Source organism: Dichomitus squalens, assembly GCF_000275845.1.
Source record: "Dichomitus squalens LYAD-421 SS1 unplaced genomic scaffold DICSQscaffold_5, whole genome shotgun sequence".
NCBI classification, from domain to species: domain Eukaryota; kingdom Fungi; phylum Basidiomycota; class Agaricomycetes; order Polyporales; family Polyporaceae; genus Dichomitus; species Dichomitus squalens.
The window spans coordinates 248,877-273,446 of NW_006766887.1; the positions used below are offsets into that span (position 1 = coordinate 248,877).

General features: G+C 55.4%; 10 protein-coding genes across 10 annotated transcripts; 6 read left to right on the top strand and 4 right to left on the bottom strand.

The window, feature by feature from the left end:
* Positions 1-393: 393 nt before the first annotated feature.
* Positions 394-1,626, top strand: DICSQDRAFT_53198 (GroES-like protein; the record flags this gene model as incomplete). The annotated part of the gene is made up of 4 exons (XM_007362799.1): positions 394-738; positions 797-983; positions 1,048-1,439; positions 1,507-1,626. 4 exons carry the CDS (start codon positions 394-396, stop codon positions 1,624-1,626), a joined length of 1,044 nt encoding a protein of 347 aa, XP_007362861.1.
* A 1,861-nt stretch (positions 1,627-3,487) lies between these two features.
* DICSQDRAFT_167217 (GroES-like protein) lies at positions 3,488-4,712 on the top strand (the record flags this gene model as incomplete). The annotated part of the gene is made up of 4 exons (XM_007362800.1): positions 3,488-3,832; positions 3,891-4,077; positions 4,137-4,525; positions 4,593-4,712. 4 exons carry the CDS (start codon positions 3,488-3,490, stop codon positions 4,710-4,712), a joined length of 1,041 nt encoding a protein of 346 aa, XP_007362862.1.
* Positions 4,713-4,949: 237 nt separating this feature from the next.
* DICSQDRAFT_53695 (immunomodulatory protein) lies at positions 4,950-5,321 on the bottom strand (the record flags this gene model as incomplete). Its single annotated transcript, XM_007362801.1, has 1 exon — positions 4,950-5,321. One exon carries the CDS (start codon positions 5,319-5,321, stop codon positions 4,950-4,952), a length of 372 nt encoding a protein of 123 aa, XP_007362863.1.
* A 1,084-nt stretch (positions 5,322-6,405) lies between these two features.
* Positions 6,406-8,432, bottom strand: DICSQDRAFT_133756 (uncharacterized protein; the record flags this gene model as incomplete). Its single annotated transcript, XM_007362802.1, has 6 exons — positions 6,406-7,366; positions 7,416-7,483; positions 7,537-7,599; positions 7,653-7,694; positions 7,745-7,786; positions 7,840-8,432. Coding segments are annotated over 6 exons (1,676 nt in total), but the record flags the coding sequence as incomplete, so codon positions are not given.
* A 633-nt stretch (positions 8,433-9,065) lies between these two features.
* On the top strand, positions 9,066-10,214 carry DICSQDRAFT_125141 (uncharacterized protein; the record flags this gene model as incomplete). Its single annotated transcript, XM_007362803.1, has 5 exons — positions 9,066-9,335; positions 9,395-9,550; positions 9,607-9,703; positions 9,745-9,837; positions 9,907-10,214. 5 exons carry the CDS (start codon positions 9,066-9,068, stop codon positions 10,212-10,214), a joined length of 924 nt encoding a protein of 307 aa, XP_007362865.1.
* A 1,520-nt stretch (positions 10,215-11,734) lies between these two features.
* On the top strand, positions 11,735-12,082 carry DICSQDRAFT_125142 (immunomodulatory protein FIP-Fve; the record flags this gene model as incomplete). Its single annotated transcript, XM_007362804.1, has 1 exon — positions 11,735-12,082. The coding sequence occupies one exon, from the start codon at positions 11,735-11,737 to the stop codon at positions 12,080-12,082; it is 348 nt and encodes a 115-aa protein (XP_007362866.1).
* Positions 12,083-12,646: 564 nt separating this feature from the next.
* On the bottom strand, positions 12,647-14,960 carry DICSQDRAFT_178578 (dienelactone hydrolase endo-1,3,1,4-beta-D-glucanase). Its single transcript, XM_007362805.1, has 7 exons — positions 14,458-14,960; positions 13,801-14,385; positions 13,716-13,742; positions 13,511-13,641; positions 13,142-13,459; positions 12,903-13,079; positions 12,647-12,844 (listed from the first exon to the last, which is right to left on the bottom strand). The coding sequence occupies exons 2-7, from the start codon at positions 13,832-13,834 to the stop codon at positions 12,764-12,766; spliced, it is 768 nt and encodes a 255-aa protein (XP_007362867.1). The 5' UTR covers positions 13,835-14,385; positions 14,458-14,960; the 3' UTR covers positions 12,647-12,763.
* Positions 14,961-17,792: 2,832 nt separating this feature from the next.
* Positions 17,793-19,332, top strand: DICSQDRAFT_81010 (uncharacterized protein; the record flags this gene model as incomplete). Its single annotated transcript, XM_007362806.1, has 3 exons — positions 17,793-18,290; positions 18,374-18,866; positions 18,949-19,332. Coding segments are annotated over exons 1-3 (1,038 nt in total), but the record flags the coding sequence as incomplete, so codon positions are not given.
* A 1,287-nt stretch (positions 19,333-20,619) lies between these two features.
* Positions 20,620-22,330, bottom strand: DICSQDRAFT_159976 (uncharacterized protein; the record flags this gene model as incomplete). Its single annotated transcript, XM_007362807.1, has 8 exons — positions 20,620-20,806; positions 20,861-21,055; positions 21,118-21,271; positions 21,327-21,475; positions 21,527-21,853; positions 21,904-22,014; positions 22,064-22,252; positions 22,304-22,330. The coding sequence occupies 8 exons, from the start codon at positions 22,328-22,330 to the stop codon at positions 20,666-20,668; spliced, it is 1,293 nt and encodes a 430-aa protein (XP_007362869.1). The 3' UTR covers positions 20,620-20,665.
* Positions 22,331-22,436: 106 nt separating this feature from the next.
* Positions 22,437-23,816, top strand: DICSQDRAFT_81015 (uncharacterized protein; the record flags this gene model as incomplete). The annotated part of the gene is made up of 5 exons (XM_007362808.1): positions 22,437-22,686; positions 22,744-22,828; positions 22,885-23,078; positions 23,314-23,519; positions 23,573-23,816. Coding segments are annotated over exons 1-5 (873 nt in total), but the record flags the coding sequence as incomplete, so codon positions are not given.
* Between the last annotated feature and the right edge of the window lie 754 nt (positions 23,817-24,570).

Genomic DNA, 24,570 nt, shown 5'->3' on the forward strand with positions numbered 1-24,570 from the left:
ACTCGTCCATCTTCTCGACGACAGCACCGAAAGGCTAATAGGCCGCTCTAGTACAGATGCCAGTAGCGAAGGTTCAAGTCTTACGCATTTCTGCTGATCATGCTTATTCAGACGATCACCCAAATATGGGACTCCCTCAACGCCCTTTCCTATGGATGTGCATACGGACCCCCATGATAGAAAGCTGACAGTCAATGCCATGTCAATCTACGCTAAACCCAAGATCGCGCCATCGAGCGTAGCAAGGAAGATGAGGACGTACCACCTTCGCTCCGCACTCGTGAATGTAAATATAAGGTGCACTCGAGCGGTAGCTAAGTCACGACGCCATCTTACCTTCACAAACACCCCCCCCCCCTGCCAGACTCTTCTTGTCTTCACACTTCCAGAGCAATGCCTACTCCCACTCAGCAGAAGGCTCTTTTTCTCCTAGAGAAGCAGGGTCAGTTTGCCGTCCGCGATCGTAACGTCCCTACTCCGAACCGGGGAGAGCTCCTCATCAAGAATGAGTCTGTTGGCCTCAATCCGATCGACTGGAAGATCCAGCAATACGGCATGTTCCTCGATACTTATCCCGCCATCATAGGGGCGGAAGGCGCTGGAACGATTGAAGCCGTGGGGGAGGGAGTCACCGAATTCAAGAAGGGCGATCAGGTGTTGTACAAAGCGGTCCCCGTGATCAATAACAGGGCAGCGTACCAGCAGTACACGCTGACCGACCCAACATCAGTCGTGAAGGTCAGACCTCCGACTGTCTATACGGAGTCGACAGCCAACTCACGCGTGGGGTTACTAGCTTGGCGAGGGAATTTCCTTGGATGCGGCGGCAACCCTCCCGACTGCGCTTGTGACCGCTTCTGTCGGCCTGTACAGCCAACCTGGTGGTGGCCAGTACGTGCCACCGTGGGCCGAGGGTGGAAAGGGCAAGTACGCTAGCCAGCCGCTCGTGATCATTGGCGGTGCAACCGTCGTTGGCTCCGCAGGTATATTCGCCTTTGACTGTTCTTGCCCCTACCCTACCTGATTGAACTATACACATCTCGCCAGCCATCCAGCTTGGCAAGCTCTCCGGCTTCTCGCCCATTGTCACGACTGCCTCGCTTAAGAACGCCGCCCTCCTTCGGTCTTACGGCGCGACGCACGTCCTCGACCGCAACCTCTCTGCGGATGCTTTGCGTGCGGAGGTCAAGAAGATCATCGGTGGCTCCCCTTCCTTCGTCTATGATGCCGTCTCGCTTCCGGAGACACAGGCTGCTGCATACGGGCTCCTTGCGCCCGGCGGCAGGCTGCTCGTCATCCTTCCCGAGACCGTGAAGGAGACGACGGAGAGCCGGACGGTCACGACGATGTCAGCCGGCGTCCGCCTTCAGCAGGACCCTCAGTTTGGGGTGGACCTGTTCAAAGTGATCCCGATCCTGCTTAGATCGGGTGAAATCAAGGTGAGCACTGAAGCATGGACCTGTATGGATTGAAGCCATTAGTCACTGACCGTTCTAACCGTTGCAGCCGCTCAACGTAGAGGTAATTCCTGGAGGCTTGGTGGGGATTGTCTCTGGCCTAGAGAAGTTGAAGAACAACCAAGTCAGCGCGGCTAAGCTTATTGTCCACCCTCAGGAGACCGCGTGAAGCCATGGTGTTGATGGATCACTCCCGACTGCACGATAGCAGAGAGGTTCATCAGACTAACCCTGTATTATATTCAATCTGTGAAAGTACGGGCGAGAAGTCACTGAGAAACATGTAACTTGAATGGGATGTTTACCGTGCACGATTGCACAGCGCATTGTTATATGTCCAGTTCGGCTCCCGTCTGAGCTCTTGTGAACTTAAGGGGGAGTTGTTTTGTGCTCTGCAGCAGAACACTCTGTCATCGGGACAAGCGCTATGTTGCTGATTTGCCATGTCTATGCCTCGGATAGCTCGCTAAGATGGAATCTTTCGGCCGTGTCTATAAGACTTGGAGTGTCTCGAGGATTGAGGGTACCATATTAACAGGCTGAGGAGCTTTCCTCCTCGATCTCCTACAAACTCTTCCTCCTTGCCACAAAAGAGTCAGATAATGTAGGTATGATAGTTGTGATGAAGTCTATGGATCCCGATTTCGTTTGACAGAGGACGGGAGAGCTCGCGCTGGTGAAATGAATCCAATGTCCCGATGACCGGTCCATTACTACATTTGAGTGCTTCGTGCAACGTTACATTCCGCCGGCGCCGGCATTGACGTCGACGTTCAGCGGGACTTCGGATTCGATCCTCAGGTCCTCCGTCGTACTCGTAGCGCTTGATTCCAGCAGCAGAAGGCCGCACTTCGCGGGCGGTCTCTGACACTTGCCTTACAACGTATGAGGTGTTGTCAAAGTTCTGAAAATATGTTCAATTGCGGGCAATGCGGTCACCAATCGCGGTAAGTGAATGCTGGCACAGCCACCACGCTTATGAATCATTACCTATCTACAGTCGACACCCTCTTAACCCATAGCCCTCGGGACAGGCCCAAATATATGGGTTTTGAGGGGTTATGGGCTACCAGAACTTTAGCGCCTTCTAAGCGCCCTGATAAGTCCCAGTTAGCGAGCGCTGAACAGGCGTCTACTGACGATTTCGAACACCCACAATGTGGTTGAAGCATGGATGGATGCTGGGAGGACACAAGGAAGCATGTATCGAGTACTTTGTGGGTTATTGATGAGCGAAATCTCAATGTGACCACTATTACCGTATGGGTTTTGAGCCCTAGAAGGCTATGGGTTATGGGGTACTGGGGACCTATGGGTTATGGGGTCGAATTCCCCCTATCCCGACTTGGGAAAGCCAAAATCCTATGGGTTTTTAGAGTTTATGGGTTACCAGGGGTATGGGTTAGGAGGGTGTCGACTGTACCGGCAACACGACGGGCATTGGCCAATGTCCCGGATCCAAACTGGGACAGAGAAATGGCCTGGGAATGGATGCCTGTCACAGGTTATGTCCCAAAGCCTAGCTCCGGACCTGAGCCATCCGGCGCTAAAATCCATAAAGGGAAATACTAAGGCTGACAAAGCCAATGACATAAGCGTATATACCCCTTGTTGGACAGTCTCGAGCGCCAATATCCTCTTTATGGTATCAGAGCGCCCCCTGGCTCGGGTCCGGAGCTAGGCATTGGGACATAACCTGTGACAGGCATCCATTCCCAGGCCATTTCTCTGTCCCAGTTTGGGTCCGGGACATTGGCCAATGCCCGTCGTGCAACGGCGATTCGTCCGATTGCCTTGACAGTGCTTGTGCAAACGATCGTCCAAATCTTGGCCTCCTTCAACGTCCTTTCCTCAGTTTTCAATGATGTATTCCATCTCGGACTTACATGCTGAAGAACATCCTACCGTTGCTTCTCACTCGCGGAAGTCGATATAAGGTGCGCTCGAGCGGTAAGTGATTCCCGACACCATCTTACCTTCACAAACCACCCCGTCTGCCAGGCGCATCCCATCTCCACACTTCCAGAGCAATGCCCACTCCCACTCAGCAGAAGGCTCTATTCCTCCTAGAGAAGCAGGGTCAGTTTGCCGTCCGCGACCGTGACGTCCCTATCCCGAAACGGGGAGAGCTCCTCATCAGGAATGAATCTGTTGGCCTCAACCCGGTTGACTGGAAGATCCAGCAATGGGGCATGTTCCTCGATAATTATCCCGCAATTATAGGGGCGGAAGGCGCTGGAACGATAGAAGCCGTGGGCGAGGGAGTCACCGACTTGAAGAAGGGCGATCGGGTATTCTACAGAGCGGTCTGGGCAGTAAATGACAGGGCGGCGTACCAGCAGTACACGTTGGCCGACCCAACGTCAGTCACTAAGGTCAGACCTCTGACTTCCTACACGTAGTCGACGTTCAACTCACGCGCGGGATCATCAGCTTCCCGAAGGAATTTCCTTCGATGGAGCAGCGACCCTCCCGACTGCGCTTGCGAGCGCTACCACCGGCCTGTACAGTCGTCCTGGCGGTGGCCTGTACGTCCCCCCGTGGGCCGAGGGTGGAAAGGGCAAGTACGCTGGCCAGCCGCTCGTGGTAATCGGTGGTGCAAGCGTCGTCGGCTCCGTAGGTATGCTTGCCTTGGCCTGTCATTGCGTCTTTTCGAATGAACCATTCACATCTCGATAGCCATCCAGTTCGGAAAGCTCTCCGGCTTCTCACCCATTGTCACAACTGCCTCGCTCAAGAACACCGCCCTCCTTCAGTCTTACGATGCGACACACGTCCTCGACCGCAATCTCTCTGCAGATGCATTGCGTGAGGAGGTCAAGAAGATCATCGGTGGCTACCCGTCCTTCGTCTTTGACGCTGTCTCGCTTCCGGAGACACAGGCTGCTGGGCACGGGCTCCTCGCGCCCGGCGGCAGGCTGCTCGTCATCCTTCCCCAGAGCGTGGAGGCGACGGAGGGTCGGACAGTCACATTCTCAATGTCCAACGTCAACCTTCAGAGGGACCCTCAGTTTGGCGTGGACCTGTCCAAGGTGATCCCAGTTTTGCTCGAGTCGAACGAAATCAGGGTAAGCACACATTCGTAGACATGAATGGATCGCAGGAAAAAGGTATTGACTGTTCAAACCGTTACAGCCGCTCAAAGTAGACATCGTTCCTGGAGGCTTGGCGGGGATTGTCTCTGGTGTGGAGAAGTTGAGGAACAACCAGGTCAGTGGTGCTAAGCTGGTCGCCCATCCTCAGGAGACTGCGTAAAGCCATAGAATAGTAGCGATAGCTCACTCCCGACTGTACAATAAAAAAGAGGTTTTATCAGACTAACACTGTATGATATCAAATCTGTGTAAGTACGGGCGAGACAGAAGTCACATCGAGAAAGTTGATTCATGAATGGGATGTTTCACGATCATCAGGGTCATGCACATTGCACCGCATTGTTACATGACACAGAAATCAAACAATATTAGAGCTGATCCTCACATTATCAGTCCCTTAGTCTCCACCCGCGCATCTCTCCCTTTGGTCCATCTCGAGCTCAGCGACTAGGTAGTTTTTGCCGTCATCGGGGTCGACAACGTACACCTTAATCCCTCGGTAGGGCTCAATCCCCAGCCCGTAATTGTAGTCCAGGAAGTTCACCTTCTGCGACCCATCGGCTTGCACCTGGTACCCAGCCCGCACCCCATAGTCTCTGTCAGACTCGACTCGGTAAGAGTAGTTCTTGTCGGTGAGTACTTTGGGGAACACGACGCCGTTGATATAGCGCGGGCCTCCGTCAATCCAATCCGGCGTGTAGTCGAAGCAGATCTTCGTCTGCGTCCAGACGAGGGCGAAGATGGTGGCGGTTGTTAGGGGGGCAAACATGATGCTGTATGTAGAATATGAAATTTAGCAAGGATGAGGGCTCGGACCCGAGGACGTCGGCCCGGGGCAGACCTTGGTTGCGGATGTAGGATCTGCGACGAGGAGAACGATCAGTACACCTGCGGGCGCATGAACGAGGGAGTGGTGAGTGAAAGACTCACCGAGAGAATATAGGAGCGGATGCTGAGGAGAGGTGACTGTTCTCTACCCTTATTTTATACACACAGTCTGTCGTCGCCTCAGCGTGCCTCCGTATGACAGCGGATGCGGATCTGTTCAACGTGCGAGGCCGGTGACCAGACTAGGAAACCGAACAGCAGTGGCTCTGCGACTTGCTGAGTACCCCGGGTGTCGTTGCATCCTGCTTCATTGCGAGCAAAGACAGCGACCATATCGTCTTCGTCACGGCTAGCGACTGAGTGGCCAGTAAATCATGGATGATCCCAGCCGCGCCATGTCTGTTGACCTAACACCTACAAATTGACTCCTCACACATACTTCTCAGAATTCCATGCTGTCTCAGAGCCGCGAAAGCGCGGACCATTGCGTGCAGAGAGGATCCGAGACGTGGGCCGCAATGAACAACTTGCGGAGGCAGACCTCGCGATGGACACAGTATAGCGAGCTCTCTCAGAAAGGAATAAATGCTCGCTGGACTAAAGGCAGCGGGCGCCGCGCCAACCTGCATCGTCAGATGTATATAATATCAACCAATGCGACGAGCTGTGAACGCACTACCAGTGAACGAGCAGAATAGAGGCGTGAGATGGCCTAGCACTGCGGGCGAACCGCGGTGGCCCCTGTAGACTTTTGCCAGATCTGTGAGCCACCTAACGTGTAAACAAAAAAACTGCCGGGTATGGAAGCATTCATATCCTCGACAGAGCATCGTCCCAAGTAGACTAATTCAATTGACATGGAGGGCCTTGTCCTGGTATTGTCTAGCCCCAAACAATCCTGCAAAGACGAGTAGCGTGCACCGTTCCGGAAGCACACGTCAACGTCGACGAGATATTTAGATCAGGCCATGGCAGCGGAAGGGAAGGGAACGCTTGACTGCAAATGGTATCAATACAATGTCAGAAAACAATGATATAAACAGTGTACACTTGATGCGAAAAAATACAGAGACGCCACTTGCAAAGCACCATATTTCTGCTAAACCTCTTCACGTCAGTCACAAATCCTCGTCATCCATCTCCTCCGCCCACGCGTCCGAGTCCGAGTTGTCATACTCATCCGCCTCATCCGCCGGGACAAGCTTCCAAGCGCTCCATGTTCCCTCAAGATCATCGCTTTCAACGCGCCAGCGCTCCGGCCGGTCGTACATGTCCGAGAGTACCCAGTCCATGTACTCCTCGCCCGTCTCGTCGTCGGGATGAAGCTCGATATTCCAGCCGAGGTGCACCTCGTTCTCTCCGTCGACGATGGCGCACAGGCCCGTATGGTGGCTGTAGGACATCTGGAATAGCTCTATCATCTGTAGCGTCACGCCCCGGCGAAGCATGGCGATTTCCTCCGAGTCGTCAGTGAGGAACGGGTACTCGTCAGGCGAGAGAGGGACGCTGGGAGGGGCCCAGCGGGCGGGTATGTAGGGACCGTCGTAGCGTTCCTCGTCTTCGCCCGTCCCGTACCCGTCGAACGACCAGTAGTCGTCGTCGTCATCATACATCTCGCCGTCTTCCCCTTCGTCGTCGTCGTCCTCTTCCTCATCATCCTCCCCGTCTTCGTCAGTACTCCAGTAGTCATCGACTGCAGTTGGGTCGCGGAAGATACCCGCCCATGGATCTTCATCGTCCGGAGGAGGGGACGGGCGAGCGGCACCCGCAGGCGCCTTAGATTTGTGCAGCGCAGACGCGAGGGACTTCACAAGGTATAACGGTATGGGACGGGTGCGCACTTCCGTACGGCAGCACGGACACGTCTTCTTCCTGTACAATATAGCATCCGGGTAGTCATCGTCCATGTCATCCTCGCCAGGAGGCGCGGTCTTGAACCATTCCTGTAAACAGACCATGCACAACACATGGCCGCAAGGCGACAAGCTACAACGACTGAGGATATGATCGTGGTCATGAGGGGTATCAGACATACCCATGTGGTTTGAGGAGGATCTCCATGCAAATTTGGCAAGTGAGATTGGTCTCTACAGCCGCGATGAGCTGACAATTACGTCAATTAACGGCACCCTGTATGCGCAGCGCGAAACACCTACGTCATTAGACTTCTTAGACTGAGTCTTCAGCTTCTCCATCTCGACGCGCTGAGTACGATGCGACTATGACACTTGGGGTGGGTACAAACGGCAGGGAATAACGGTTGAATACGCACTTCGTTCGTTGTGGTCAACTCAGACCTAAGCTCATCGATGACCTGAAAGGAGGGGTCAAGAGAGGAAGCGGCCAGACAAAACTCAGCCGCACTTTGCTTTGCTTGGCGATCGTCTTCTTGGTCATAGCCACTTGCTGTACATTGTTCTCAGTCACTGCTGGACACGACAGAGTACGGTGGAGCGCACCTTCCGCAGGTTCTCCATTTCCTGCTTCATCCTAGTGTACTCTGCCTGAGCCAATGGTCCAGTATACGTAGGCTCATTGTCATCCTCTGTGGGCTCGGGAGTTACAGTCTTCCTCGAATACCTATGCGTCGCATCGCGTGACCGCGAACGCTCCTTACGCTTAACCCTGGCATTCTGGGTATTGACAGACCGCCCGTGTTCTTGCATGATGTTTGTCACAATATGGGTATCGTCGTCCTCGTCGTCAACCCACATGTTGACGGTCCTCGGCTTGGCCTTCGCCTTCGTGCGACCTCGGTCCCCCGGGTCTTCATGAATGGACATGCGCGATACTCCCATCGTGGCTGCATTAGACGAGGATGAACCGCCTCCCGTGGTATGAGCGGAACGCTTCTTCCTCCGCGAGATGTTGTCAGCTTGTGAGATGGCCTCGTCAATTGCACATGTGTCCGGGGAGCGTGACTTGCGACGTCGAGCGGACACAGAACCAGTCTGGGGGTGCTGACTGTGAGTCCTGTTCTCCCGCTGTCGTATGGAGCCGGTTGAGCGGCGGTTTGAAGAGCTGGAGTTCTGAACGACCGCGGGTGGCATGGCTGAAAGGCGTTGTAAACGGCAAAGTGGTACCAGCTCCCGTCAGATCGGCCGGGGAACTGCCCAGTTAACCTCTTTAGTATGGCTAACTCACTAGGAATATTCTATGTCGACGGACTTCGGATATGCACGTTGCGGCTACGGGATGGAAGGAGACCCAGGAGGATGTGTAATCCAGGACAAAGACCTGCGGTGGTGAAGCCAAGCAGCGAGCCGTCAGGCACTGCTTATGTAAACCCATTGTGAGTCAGGCGCTAAATTGTCGGGCCACGCGAAAGGCCTGAATTTCGACGGCAACTCAAAATATTCGCCACGACAAATCTGACAAGCAAGCTGCTGAAGTTTGTGAGTCTATGAGGGTCACGCAGAAGCTCAAGCTGTTACGATGAGGCTCAGGAATAGTGACGACGAAATTGCGGGGGACGTTACCATCCTGCTGGATCCGTAGATCTCAGGTTGCGATCGAGTCGAAATGGTAGGAATTCGCAAGCGCCAACTGGGACCCACCTTGGCCTGGACATCGAAGACCATACATCTCACGAATTGCCCCTCATTGCGCTCCGTACTATCATTGCGTCCGAACGGCTTTGTCAAGCTCGTTCCTATTCTCGCTACGACAGAACCGCACACTCGGGATGTCGTCTATCGATGCGGACAAGACCGAGGAACAGCAGCAGCGACGCCAGGAGAAGAAGGATCGCAAACGACCAGGAGAACGGCAGAATACAAAGGGCAGAGGTGGAGGCGGAGGCGCACGAAGGGGTGGTTCCGCGAAGTTGAGGGGACTACCAAAGGACGCCCATGATGTCCGCATATCTAAAACACTGACGTGGATCCTCCGACATGGCTCGCAGTCGGAGGGTCTTGCCATGCGCCCGGATGGTTATGTGCGCTTGGATGAGTTAGTGAGTCTTCGTGACAGGTTAATTCGGTCGCAGAAACGCGCTGATGCCCTTGGAAGTAGCTGGCGCGCCCCAAATTGCGCGAGCTCGACTTCGCCACACTTCAGGAGATTGTAAAGAACGACGCCAAAAGTAGATATAGCCTCGTGCTGGAGGCGGATCCGAACTCTAGCGAAGAGGCATGGTGGATACGGGCTAATCAGGGTCATTCGATGAAGGTAAGATGGTAGTAAGAATAAGTTCCATCTAGAAGTGTGACTCATCGCGTGTGCAGACGGTTGTGCTCGATCTAGAGCCTATCCAGTCTCATGCGGACATTCCTACTGGTATTGCCGTCCACGGAACGACGAAGCGTGCCTGGGAAAGTATAAGTGAGTTAAACAACCCGTGCGGTGAATTCTTTGCCTAAAAGGTGCCACATCGCTAGAGGAACAAGGCCTTAGCAAGATGTCTCGGAACCATATTCATCTCGCTCAGGGTGTAGCTGGCTCCGGTGTCATCAGCGGTACGCTATCCTTCCTATAGACAAAGTCCTCACATCGGTCGACACGCTCACTCACTGTGTTACGGCCAGGCATGCGGAGTTCATCGCAGATTCTCATATTCATCGACGTACAAAAAGCCATCGACGCAGGAATCAAGTTCTATCTATCCGCTAATGGCGTCATCCTCACTGAAGGAGACGAAAAGGGTTTCCTGCATCCTGAATTCTTCTCCCGTGTCCAGACGGCTGATGGCAAGCCACTCACCGGCTGGGACGGCCCTGAAGGCGTTCCAGCAGTCTCGACACAGACCACTCATAAAGACACCCAGGCGGCCCGCGCGTCTGATACAAAGCTTACGGAGGAGCTGGAGAAAAAGGTGGAAGCGACCACGTTATAGAGCAAGTCCTGCAGTGTACTGAGTAATACGCGTATTTGGAAGTATGAATACGCTGGCACCAGAGCTACGAGACTCGCGCTATGTCAGCCTCCGCGACACTTGGGGTCTCCTGACATGCTTTCCATGCGGAATGTCAATACTTTTGCACCCAATTGTGGACCGTCATGGACGCGCCCGGCCTTGATGAAGGCTCGTCGGGTTGCGTACTTGACGACGACGGGCGTCGACGAAAGGGCGATGGTGCCTCTAGACCTCGTCACAGTTCTCCTGGGCCTCGGACAGCCGTATCTGCATGCCCTCGTCAACGAGACAAGCCTTCTCAGACGCCAAGTAGAGACTCAACGTCCACTCTCCGGAGCCAGTGCAAGTACCCAACACCATTGTCGTCGGACCTCCGGGAAGCTGGCCGTGGGCGTCCGCCATTGCATTGGACGTAAGCCTGGCACCGCTCTGCTTCTTCCCAGCGAGATTCGTGACGAGAACAACGTGCGTCTTCTGTGAATCTAGGTGACGGCCCTCGCTCGAGGTCGGCTTCCCAGCCTGTGATGGACGCCCTTCTCGATTCCTAGTCTGTTTTGATGGTTCAGTTGACCCAATTGCTCCACCAGCGGCTTGCGTGAACGAAACCAAGCGTGGCGTCTTCACTCTAGTATCCATATGTGCAAGACGTGTCGTAGTGACGTGAATCATGCTTTGCGGTGCTTGAGACAGCGTCCTTCAGCTGGTCCACCAGACTTTGACGTTGCTGGACAGGGATATCAGTTAGATACATTTTTCAATCCTTATAGTTATAGTAAAACGCGAATTATTTGGCCCAAATGTTATAGTGTGCTGGAGCATACACTTCCCTTACGTCAGGTGAGCACTATCATCCTTGATGATTTCATAGACCAATTCGACGCTGATAAAGGCTTAAGTCGCCTTTCCAACGTGAACGCGCATCTTGTGAAGTCGACTCATTGATCTGTTATTTATAGGATGTTCCGTAGACCGTTTTGCTACTCGTACCGAAGGAAATCAATGCTTGCTCCGTAGGCATACCGGCGTCCCTCCCAGCCGCTCGGTGCTCACGAACGCGTCATGGCGTCATGTTGGCTAACGAAAGTCCAAAGCCTCGAGCGTCTACCGGGTCAGACTCCTCGCATGGTCCGCCGAGCAGTGTCGATGCTCGCAATGGAACAGGCTGCAATGACATTTGGGGTGGTCAGCAGGCCGCATATCCACTCATGCTTGGTCTCTGCTCAGCATCGCGCGGTAAACGAACGTGCATGTACTGACGTACAGGGGTACGCTGAGGCGACGAGATTGTGTATAAAAAGGACAGAGGAGGGACCTTTCTCCTCAGCACTCGCTCCTACATCCTTTCGGTGAGCCACTGACAGCTCTCGTGGATGCATTGGCAGATGTACTGACCACTCTCCTCATCGCAGATTCTACGTTTGAAACCAAGGTCTGCCCGACGTCCTCAAGCCCAGACACTTGTCATGTCCCGCTGACCTCCATCCCTTGCATACAGCATCATGTCTGCCCACGTCAACAGCACCGCCATCACCTTTGCCCTCGTTTGGGCTGAGAAGAAGCTCACCTTCGACTATACGCCGAACTGGGTCCGCGGCCACCCGAGCAGCTACGTCGACAACGTCGTGTTCCCCAAGGTGCTCACCGACAAGAAGTACTCCTACCGCGTCCTCGTCTCCGGCAAGGACCTTGGGGTGCGCGATGGGTACTCGGTCCAGAGCGATGGGTCTCAGAAGGTGAACTTCCTGGAGTACAATGCGGGACGGGGGATCGCGGACTCGAACACGATCCAGGTGTATGCCGTTGACCCCGACGACGGGAACAACTACCTGGTCGCCCAGTGCAACTAAGCGGGAAGTCGTAGCATGTGGAGGAGAGGTCTGACGTAACGATAGCTGGAGATATCTCTCGAGCTGTGTTCCATGTAACCACACACTTTGCACTCGTGGCCGACTGGAATGACTGAATGACGCATCGTCTGTGCATAGGGGTTCTCGCGTGTGATTTCTGTCTCTCGTCTCATAGTTTGCATGCATCGCAGGATTCAAGGTTAGTATCTATCGGCTCCACCGTCAGGCTACGGTCAGCCCAACTATGTGATGGCCCTATACGGTCTGTTGCAAGTGGACAGGCTCAACAGCCCAGACCATGTAATCCCTCACTTCTTCAGACCAGCGGCAACCCCGGCCAAGATGCATGACATGAGCTTGCCACCTAGTAGCCTCTGCGAATATATAGCTAATGGCCTGGTCGTGATCCGTCCTGCCACTGACATGCTTACCCGACTCAAGCAGGGCGGAACTCGCCTCGAACCGCCGCTTTCCGAGTTGTGCTTCGCAGGGAAGCCGGGCGGGGTCCAGGGCGTGAGCGACCGTCTGGTCTTCAATCAAGTGAAGTTCGCGCTGTTAGGCGGAAGCAGAACCAGAAGCTTCCCAGGGAGTAGACGGAACACATATGCGGAGGCCACAATGAACAATGCTCTTGATCTTACACCTAGGTATACGGCACGTGCTATAGATCCCCGGTACATCTCACAAATCCCTGTACTTGTTGAAGAATTTCACGGTCGCCTCGAACGCTCCCTCCTTGCCAGCCTTGACCTTCGGGTTGCTCTGCAAATCGTGTCTCAGCCATCAACAAGTAATGGCCGACGTCGGCAGAAGAACGTACCATGTCTCCGCGGACAGCAAAGCCGTGCGAGCAACCCTCCCAATACGTACGTTTGTAGCTCGGAGAGAAACTCCCACTGAAAACCGCGTCGGCGACCCTCTGTGCCTCCTGCGGGAACGCTGCGTCGTCTTCACAGCTGTTTATCAGCAGCGGCGCCTTCGATTGGTCAAAGTATTCCTTCACACGTTGTCAGTAAACCACTCCCCAAAATGTCTCAAACTGCTTCGTTGAAGGCGTACCTGAAGGTCCTCAGGTATCCGGAAGCGCGACGGGTGTGTGATCACAGAGACTTTGCTCCAGCCCTTGAGCGCGAGTCGCCAGACGGGCGGAGCTCCAAAGCAGTAGCCCGTCGTCGCAATCCAAGTGACACCCTCCGCCTGTAGCGCTTGGACGACGGTATCGACGAAGCGTTCCCAGGTTTCGGGTTTGTGCCGAGCCCTCCATGCCTCACGGTCGAAGTCAGTACGGGTCAATGCGTCTACAGGGTACGGGTCGCCCTGGAATAGATCAGGCATGATCGTGCCATACCCATTCCGCGCGAAGTCGTCGACAAGCAGCTGTATGAGCTCAGCAGGTGGAACTCATAGGAACTATCAAATGTTACGGACCTTGTTATTGATAAGAGGAATACCGAAAACATCGGAAAGAAAGAGGACGACTTTGTCTTTAGGATAGTCGCCCGTGGGCGTTGCGATGTAGCACTCTACTCCCGCGATCGTATCGATCTTGCCTAGGTTGCCTGACAGTGAGCACAACGATCGGCGACGATCGATATGAAAGGACTATGCGACGCGGCGGGCAGAAGCTCCTGACCTTCCGGAGTACTCTCATGGCGGACTCCTACAGCACCAACAATTAACAGCTGTTATATTTGTGACTACAGGGACGGCACACATACCCTTGAAACAGTTTTCGCAGAGACCATCAACCATTGTTTGGAATTCGTGAGCGTGCTTGGCGTATGTGGGCGTGAGTGGATGCTGGATCCGACAGCCGAGCTTTTATTCCCCTTTCAGGTGAGTACAACATAAACCTTCCCCAGTCGAACGCCGGCTATCTTTAGGCCCTAGGGTCATGCGCGCTAACATCTGCACCTCTCCAAATCTCCGCATACAATTCCCAAGACGCTGTCAGACTCTGGCCCCGCTGCCAGACATTGCCGATAGACGGTCCAACATGGCCCGACCCTGCGTGCGCACACCATTCAGCAGCGCGATGTGTCCGCTCGGCGTGCAAATTCGTCGAAGTCGCTGCAAATTGTGCTGAACTCCTCTTCGGCGAACACTCCACTCGACAATGTCGAGATCGACGTCTTCGGACGATCAGCTTTGGCGCCCAAACCAACCCTCCACTCCGTTCGGACGATAGGCCGAGAGGGTGAATGGGCGTTACTTCGCTCGGCCGAGCATGCGGATGTCGCCTTTGCGTGTCCCGAGCGCAATGAGCCCCGTCGTCTCTGAGAACGCGATATGGGTGATGTCGTCTGCGACAAGAAACTCGTGAGCCAGGTGCTGTCGGAAACGTGCAGAGAGGCGCAACTTGAGAGGAAGCTCACCTCGGAGATCGTAAGAGTTCACGTCGTATACCTCCTTCCCGTCAATCGCGCGCGGTGCCTGCGTGAGCCAGCCATGCCCGGACTCAGTATCCAGCTCTGAGTTGTGTACCGAGATGGGCGTCCCGGGCTGGAACCCCTCCTTCGCCTTCTTCTTGCCTTTCGTTCCCTTCCTCTTCTTCCCGCCTATATCTTTCTTGTGAGGGGGCCTCGGCCCTTCGAACTCAACCCCGTCCGAGTGGACGCTATTGCCATCGGACTCGTCGTCGCTATCGTCCTCGCCCGCAGCGATGACGGACGAAAACCCGTACACGACTCTCCTGACGGCTCCCCGCCTGCGCTCAACCCAGACGCCGCGGCGCCCTGCGGGCCCGAGTGCGCAGGCAGACACGAACCCGCGCGTGCCATGAGAGAATCCGCTCCGGGAAACAGGGGATGCTTCGGTGCTTGGGGCGACCGGAATGGCCATGTTGTGTGCGGCGAGCAGACGGACTTGCACGTCGATCGGGGGGCTTGAGACATAATCGCGTAGGTTACGGAGCGAGGGCGACCCGGGGGAGGGGATGATGACGAGGACGGAGCAGTGGAAGAGACCGCGGAGAACGTCATAGGCGAGGAAAGAGAGGGAGACGCGGGTGGGTTCGTCTGGAGGGTCTAAGACGGAGGGACGGCAGACGATAGGCTTGGAGAAGGAGACGCCGCGAAAGGTCGTGCTAGGGAAGAAGTGAGAGCGGACCACGGCGGACAACTGCGCGGCGGGAGGGAGGCGGGCAGAAGGGCCCGTGTCGGCATTAGGCAAATCTTGGTTCATGCGGACCTGTGGGCTGTCGAGAAGCGTGCAGACTTCAAGAGAGTGGGCTTTGAGGACCAGGATGTGGCGTGGGGTGAGAAAGGTGGCCTCTACGACACCATTCCACTAGACGAGGTGAGAGTAGGCTTGGGCAACACGTGGTGGATCGACTTACTAGCTCCTCCTCTTCTTCAGAGAGCATATTGACCACTGTGCGCTTGTTTGTGTCCCAGTTGAGTAAATGGAAAGATGACGGGAGGCCGAGAAGTAGAAGGGATTGGGTCGGGTCGAGGGCACGCAAACAAAATATCGGCGAGGCAAACCTGATTGTGGCAATGGTGCGAAATTGCACATCGTTTGACCCGCAATTCTGTTGGGGGCAATACATGGCTGACGAGGGATACAGTTGCACTTGGAGCACATGGCACAACTCGTGACTGTCTCTACAAATCAGTATCATCGAACACAGCTAGCGTTCCAAAGAGAGGATTCACCAGGAGAAAGCGATGGTAAGAACGTGACTTTGCTCGTCGAGATGAGTGATAGCCGAAGAGAACGAGCCGATTCCCTTGATTTGCTCACTCGTGCAAAGGATAGGTTTGTTTGGATCGTGAAAGACGGAGTCAAGGTCCCAAAGCTCGACTAGCTTCTCGAGGTAGACACAAAGTAGCCAGCGGTCGAGGAAGATATTGATAGTGTATATCGTCCGTGAGCCATCGTCATTGTTGAAGACCGGGTCCAGTGCGCAGTGATCAACATGGCCAGGGATAAAATACGTGGAGCGTGGGAGGAGCCACGTGCACTCAACATCCTGCAGCCTGCGAACCGCCATCTCGACCTCTGTCGAAGATAGGGGTGTCCAGGATGATGGTTGTACGAGGTGAGATGGCAGAGGAAGCAATCGACTCTGCGTTCTGAGCATACGGAGCCATGCCGAGCGATCTTGAGTGATCGTGCGGAAGCGCGTGCATGTCTAGGTACCAAAACGATGAGGATAGGGTTAGCACTGTCATATCTGCAGTCGGATGATCAATAGAGACAGACCTTCTGTAATACTATTATGTCTTGAAAGCCAAGATGGAGCACAATCTGCAGCAATATCTCGTCAGGAAGGTGGAGAATACCGTGGAAACCTTCGTTCGGACCCGGTTCTTGCGCGTCCAAGCCATCAATCATGTCTATAGACTGAAGCAATACCGACAGCCAGGTACTTCATGTGCAGGTCATATACCTTGTGAGGGTATCTAGTTTTCATGAGATGAGATGAGTAGGACAACTTTCGGGCTCAGGTTCTTGATAGGGGAAAACATGCATGTGTCATCACTCAGGCGCCCCTGTCGCGTGACGTAGCAGGGCGCGCCAACGTGACCGTCACCCCGACGCGTCTGTCGACGGCAACTTTAAGTTTAACTCCGCGCCTCGACCGACGACGACGACGACGACGACGACGTTAGGACTCTCGACTGCAACCACGCGTAATCTCTCCCGGCTTGGACTGGATGCTGTCTCTGAGCACACCCCATGGAGGCCATGAACCAGATGTTGAAGAGCAGAGGCACGACCCTCGAAACCGACGCGTCCACGACGACACGGCTCTCACAACGCCCAAAGCCCTCGTCTCAGAGAAAAGGCGCCACCTTCGAGGATTTTGGCAGTGACTTTGGCGACAAGGCCTCTGGCTCTTGCACTTCCTCTCCCTCTCGCAAGTCGACCAAGAAGTCCGCCTCCTCAAGCACAGGCGTGGTGATCGATTTCAGCGACCCCGAATCTAGCCCAGATGAGCTCGACTGTCTTCCGCAGCACGGGTCTTCCCGTCATAACTCTACTTCTCCGAGGAAGCCCAAGCGTGTCGAGAAGCGGGCCACGACCGGAGCACGCAACCTCTCGTCCTCGCCTTCCCCCACTGTAGTGGTAATTGACCACCACCAGGCGAATCCGGACTACAAACCTATCGATCTCACGAAGATGAGGATATCAAAGAAGAAGGCGGGCGGTCCTTCATCTAGCCAGACCCCGGAGAACTCTCAGGACACACAACCACAACCGAAGGACCCAAAGACAGGTTCGTCCACCTCTCGTCCGGCCCCCCCTCTCCCCCGCACGAATGCCCGTGCCGGTCCTTCCTTTGAAGCGACGAAGGCGAAGTTACAACCTCTGCGAGAGCGCACCCCAAACAAAGACCGGTCTCGTCCGGCTCGGCCGTCCACTCCCCCGCGTGAGCCCGAGAAGGGCGCGAAAGAACAGGACAAGGACGCCGACAAGACCCCCCGCCCTGTTCGTGTCGCGCCGCGCCCTGTTTACAAGGGCAACCGTAACAATATTGGCAAGTCTCAGACCGTCCCCGACTTCCGTCCCGGATCGCAAGACAAGGGTGGCGAGAAGAGCCAGCCGCTCACGCGGTCCCAGAGCACGCAAGAGTTTGCGGGGATCCATTCTCAACTGATCCATGTTTCTGAGGACGATTCGGATGGCGCAAAGACGGACGTGACACGACGGAGGGCGAACACGAAAGCACAAGACAAGGGCAAGGGGCGCGAGGGACCCAGCTCCAAGGCTGACAGAGACATTAACCCTTTCCCCCTACTGTCGCCCCTGTCCTCGCAAAATGCTGCTCGTGGAGGGAGCCCAGGAAAAGGCAAGGAGAAGGCAAGCGACGATCCCTTCGACAAGTTGTTCAATTCGCCTTCATTTCTCGCGCGGAATAGACGCACGACGGAGTTCCCGGAACTCTCCCCGCTTTCCTCTCCTGCATCAAAGCGTACCTCGCCGCCACCGCGGGCACCGTCGCGTGCGAAGCTCAAGCTAATCTCAAGCAAGGGGAGGAATACGGTGGTGTCATCTTCTGGAGAGGACGAAGACGAGAGACAGCTCGCCCCATTCCCGATGGCGACCCAGGTGCTGGAGAGTTTACGCAGGGTGTCTCCAGTCACCAAGCGCACGACGCAAGACAGAGGCATCGAAGAAGAGAACGCGGCATACAGAAAGAAACGACGGGGCGATTCCGAGAAGATCTCGCTGGATGTTGACTGGGGTTCCGACGACGAAAGTGCGTATATGCAGGCTCACAACTTCATGCATATAGTCAATATACTGAGCACCACGGCCGTCTTTTCCCTTTTCTCCCTCCAGTGTTCCTAAACCCAGCCGTTGATCCTAAGACGCTCTGCCCGTGGTGCGACGAGCCCCTTCCTTCGGACCCAACACCGCACCTGCGCGCACTCATGGCCGCTGCGAAGCACGTGTCGTATCCGGACGACCGGTTGACCAACCCCCTCGGCCTGCGCGCCCCCCTCGCGGCTTTCGTCGGCGTGTGCCAGCGGCATCGCTTCGAGCGCAACTGGATTCCCCGCGCACGCAAGCGAGGCTGGCCGACGACAATTGACTGGGATGCGTTGTCGGGAAGGATCTCCCGGCTCCGCGGACACCTTCAGGCGATCGTGGACGACGTCGATGGGGAGTTTGCGGCCGAGGCCTCTCGTACGTGGAGGGGAGGCAGCCGGCGGCCGAGAAAGGAGAACGAGTTCTGGATGGAGGTCGTCAAGAACGTGCGGCAGCAGGGCTCACGGCAGACCGCGGGTGTGCGCGGGCAGTTTTTGCACTTCAACAAGACACAGCCGGGATAGTGCGTAGCATTCTTTTGATAGCACTTACTATGGCGTGCACTAGTTGAGAGATGGGTACTAATGCTGAGGTCGCATGCGCAGTTATGGAGAACTGGGGTATGTCATCATCCACCAGACACTCTGCGATTTGTTCCCGCCCGCGGACTTCCATCCGGACGCGACGCTCCCGCTTACCCCTTCTGACTTCATCTCCCTCGTCCTCGTTCCGGAGGCTGCGATGCGTCTAATTATGGAGGACCTGTCTTTGCCGAGAGACCAGGCGATTGAGACGCTCCGTGAGAGCGTCGAGTACGGCGTGGCGATGTTCCCCGTGGACGAGGGCGAAGGCGAGGCAGGCAGTAACAATTCGAGCGCGAAGGGTGGAGGGCAGTTGGTAGTCGGTGCGGGCGAGCAGATGTTCATGGAGCGGGCGCGGGTGCGGCGGAAGGAGCTCGAGGAGGAGGAGCGGATGGAGGCAGAGGAGGCGCGTAAGGAGCGGGCACAGCGACCGAAGCCCCGCCCCCGTCCTCGCGCGAGGGGCAAGGCTCCTTCAGGGGCACAAACGGACGTCGAATCCGTCGGACACCGGTCGCCTCCGCCCGGTGGGTCCAAGGCGAAGCGGAAGGCTCCCAGTAGGGCCTCGTCCCGTGCTCCCTCGACTAGCAGGCAGCTTGATGAAGATGTGATCGCACTCACCAGCGACACTGGCGACTCCGATGCGGGAGCCCCGTCGAAACGGCGGAAGAAGGTGACGAGAACGGCTAGCGCGAAGAGAGGAGACGTTGAAATGCATCCGGATGATGGTCCGTCGGGGACAGATGAGGTTGAGGCGACACCCAAGCCAAAATCGAAGCCTCGCCCGCGGCCAGTATCACGTTCTGTTTCCTCAACGAGTTCGCGATGCGGCGGGGAGGGGCAACGCCCAGATCCCGATTTGGGCAGCGTCCTTGCTAGCTCGGCGACCCGCGATACCGCGTTCGTCTCGTTCAGCCACAAAGGCGGCCTACAGATCACGAAAGCGGGAATTGAGATCACCGTCGGGGTCACGCCCAGGGCGAAGCCGAGGAGATCTGACACCTTGCAATTGGCTGCTGTCCCTTTGTCTGGCCTATCGCCTGAGTCTGCCGAGGCGAACGGAGCTGGTGGAGCTCCTCAGTCGAGGCGCCCTCTGGACGTCATGAAGGAGCGTCGGGTGCGGGAGCGGGAGCCAGCAGTCCGGTGAGCGGTGTGTGGTACAGGTGGCTGCCTTGTTTCCAAGATTTACTGATTTTGCTTCGCAGGCCAACCGCATCGACCTCGACGAGGCCCGACGAATGGCACTCCAGCTTGCGAGTCGGCAACACCAACTCGAGCGATGACGAAGAGTCGCGGCCCTTGCCCGTCTCATCACCTATTCCTGCAGAGCCTAAGGAACCTCGCAGTTCTGTATATGGCGAGCAGGGGCGTACCGACTCGTTCGGCTGGCTGCTCAACTCGGATGACTCGCAGCCACGCCCTGACAGTCCGCCAAACTACTTCTATCAGTCCTACGATAACTAATGTGTGCTATTTATTCCTATTATGCAGCTGCGTGTGCTGTCCTAAGGGCGTACCGGCCGGCCAGCCACACAATCCCAGTATACTAGCGTACTGGTACTTTATTTTCATACACACCTTGCTAATGTATCATACTGCTCGGAATTCATATAAACTCGATCAAGCCTCTCTGGCTGAGCCCAACGGGCTTGAGATCTGCGCGATTCATACAAGTCTAATACCGATACATTGGCAGGGCTAAGGTATGAGCTACATTTGGACGTCGTTGTACAGCTTCGTACAGTTAGAGCTCTTCTATCTTGGTATCTTCGTCATCAGATACCTCTTGGGTTGAGGGTGCGAGGACGTCAGCCCCATCGTGGACGGTATCATCGCCCTCCTCTCGCTTGAGCAGATTGACGAGACGTAACACGTGCTCTGCGACCTGAACAGAACGATCAGCAGTGCAGTCAGAAGATGAGGAGGTATTCGTACTCACTACTACAACCTCTTCGTTTTCATGCAGGGCCCTGACAATCTCGTATACACCGTGATTCCGTAGGTATTCGCGTCCCCAATGTGTCGTGCAGAGCAATAGAAGGGTTTCTACATGTGTCTGCCGAAGGACGGGGTCTGGTTCGCGCACCTTGGTCGGTGGAAGGAATTGTAGCGCGGGGGGGAGCTTCTCTTGATCCTGTGATTGCCGTGTCAGGATATCGAGCGATAAAGATGGCATCGGATTTGGAAAGGGCGTACTTCGAGATCAAACTCTTCCGGACCGGCGAGCGGGAGAAGCACGTAGGGCAGGACATTAATGCCAGGGGCCTCTACTGTTGAAGGAGGTACCACAACCTTGTCGGTGTCCTCCGTCAGGAGGGCGCGATGAGCCGATGTCTGGAAAGCGCAGTTTCTACAAATCAGTTGTGTAAGCCTGTAGCTCGATCGCAGATCTCAAGTTCACAAACTTGATTGTGGATGCAACGCCACCGCGTCTGATCGTATCCTTGTGTTCCGTGAAGGCAACGATCTTGGACAAGGGATACTCCAGATCAGCGTCCTCGTTCAATGGATCAATCGATCTTGGTGTGAGGAAGAATGCACGTCCTACTGGAACCTGACGGAGCGTCAGGACGGCCGTGTTGACCCGTTTGTCTATTGCACGTACCGTGCTGATGTTTGCAAACACGCTCGCTAGGAAGTGCAGGTCGCCCTTGAAGAGGCGTTTTTCTCGCTCTTCGGTTACACTGGCAGCCTTGACAAAGGCGTCGACAAGCAGAGGCAGGGCGAGAACCTCCTTCGGCTCGCTCGATGGATATGGCACGGGCGCTGGGCAGGTCATGGAACGAGAATCGACAGGAAAGACCTTGATCGGTGACTTCGGATCGGGAAGTACTGAAACCTTCAGTGACAGAAGCACATTACATGCGCCCCCGTGGGCGGTCACGTTCGACAGTAGCATTGACGCAAGATCCGCGAGGGTGGCTTGGAAGTTCTGGAGAAGGCGCGTGAGTATTTGAGATTTGGGCAGACAGTACACCTCACAAGGATGTATGAGACAACAAAATTCAGGAAGGCAGGATCAGATAGTGTATTGATGAGCAGGGAGTTTTCTGACAGATTGACCAGAGCCCGGAATGCGTCGTGCGCCGTCAACTGTGACTGTACGTGAGAACACAGCTTTAGATCTCTCATCAACTCTTACCAGCTGGTCTCTACACAATATTTTGATGTCTCTTATGATATCATTTTCGTGCTTTTCTTGCAGACCACCCGTCTGCAAACCTGAGTAGAAAAGATCTCGATGAGGAGATCCTTTGGGCGTCTGGGTCAGGAGGTTTGCGAGCGCAATCTGGCGCACGCTTGGATTCTTATCCCGCAGGAATTGGGTAAGCTGCACAGCTCTGTCAGACTTATTGGTGAATCTCGACTCTAGAATACTGACCTCTCTCAGCTGGTCAGCGTCGGACATTTTGGAGTGTGCAGATGGGTTTCCCACGGACAATGTCACTTTATCTCAAACGCTGCAGCACTGGTTTACGTAATACACGCGTTGTCTCAGTACTTGCGGACGGCCACTCGTCCATGACCTCACCCTCCGTCTCTTGGCGTACATTCCTCGAGACCTAAGAGGTCTCGCCGCGGTCTCTGAACAAGGTTCTATAAGTAGGTGTGCATTGACATATGGCGCTGTACAACACCAGTCGCTTTGTTCAGGGTCTCCTCAAGGACCATGAGAACTCACCACCATCATTCACGGTGCGACTCTACCGCGAACACTGGGTACTGAACAACGGGTCCAAATTCCTGTACAATAATCAAATTGCGGTGAGGAAACATAGCTACCATGCCTTATGCAAGTGTTGTCGCTCATGGTTCGTACAGTCGCTATTGGACGATATCCGCAGCCAGCATATACCCGTAGATTTCTTAGAGCTGTTCGATGCCGCTAAGCTACCATTCTACGAAGGTGATGCGACTCACTCATGGTTGGACTGACATATGAATATACTGACTGCCTGACAGGTTGTCTCATAGTGGAATTGCTGGACTATAGACCACCGAAGAGTAGCGATCCCGACCTTGAGCAGCCCGAGAAGACACGCGTCGTCTTGACACCCACTGACGAGTCTCGGTGGCAGGATATATGCTTGATGAACCTGAGGAATGGCTCAACATGGACAGATGCTGATACTCTGGAGCTAGAGGCGCGTTTGCTAGTGAGTCATCAGAAATTGTCTGAATAGCCTGAGCTCGTAGCCACTCGATAGTGGAGCGAGGTGTCGAGAATCTAGATAACACTTCCAAGTTTTTGACCGAGCTTCTAAAACTGCTGCCAAAGGACTCGCTGTACAGAGAGCCTATTTGAGTTCTTGAAGGCCGATTGTCCCTCGTCCTCGTCTCCATATCCTCTCGACTGGGGCACCGATGGTTACTGATCAATTTGTCTCGCAGTTGGCCACAGCCCCTCCCCTGTGCTTGGATCCAGATATTCACCTGGCACGTGTCGTAAATGCTACACAGAGAGTGTCGACACCACCAGTACCCTTGCCTCTCAAGCGCAAGGCGGCTGCGCTAGATCAAGAGGCGGATGACTTCGAGAAGGCGCGTCGCTTGAAGCTCATGCAGTTTATGGCCCCGCAGCGGAATGTCCCACCGGGGTGAGTACGCCGTATTGGCGAAGTCGAAACGGACTTGACAAGATTGTACCCAGAAAATTTTCCATCCTGGACGCAATACAACGCATGAAGCAAATCAAAGCGAATCCGCCTGCAGCGTCAGGGCAGACCATGCCTATAACTGCTCCGACGACTGCCTCGCCTCACACAAGCGCAGGCCCGACGCCTGTACCTACTGCTCCTCCTGCGGCAGCGCCGACAGCTGCGGTTCCCCCCGGCCCTGCCAATCTCCCCGCAAAAGCGGCTACCCCCGTGCCCTCTTCATCTACACCAGTCCCACCCCCACAACAATACCATCCACCTGTGGCCGCGTCCTCCCCAGCGCCGGGGCCCGTCATGGCAGCATCTCCTCCTATGCCCGTCCAGAGCATCAAGAAAGCTCAACTCAAGAAGAAGTCGGACGGAACGCAACCACCGCTTGTCCCTCGAGCTTCTGCTACCCCCGCGCCGATAGCGCCCACAGCGTCCTCTGGCGCGCCTCTTCCGATACCTGCGCATCTCCACCCACACTATCCTCAGCAGCAAGGCGGTCGCGCGACACCGATGCCAGCGCAAGCTCCGTCCCCTCGCCCAACGTCTGTTGCTCATGCAGGCAGCCCACCGGCGGCATCGGAGCAAAGGCCACCGTCCGTTGTCCCGGCACCTCCCGCTGTTCAGCCTATACAGGCAGTCCCCCAGGCACAACAAAACATACATAGACCCCCGCAACCTTCTCCAGCCCCAGTGAACCCCGCGCATCAGCAAGTGCCTCAACAGCCAGGTATGTCGGGCGCCTACCCACCCCAGATAAGCGCAGCATACATGGCACAAATCGCCGCGGGGAGAGGGCGCGGGAAACCTGCCACTCCGAATGCACAGGGAGGACAGGCGATGAACTACTATCAGCACCAAATGATGCTCCAGCAGGCTCAGGCCCAAGCGCATGCCGTGCAGCACCAACAGAGAATGCAGCAGCAACAGCAGCAGCAACAGGCCACCGCCGCGCGATCTCCCGCGAACCAATCTCGTAGCCCCATGCCTAACCCGCAGGCGC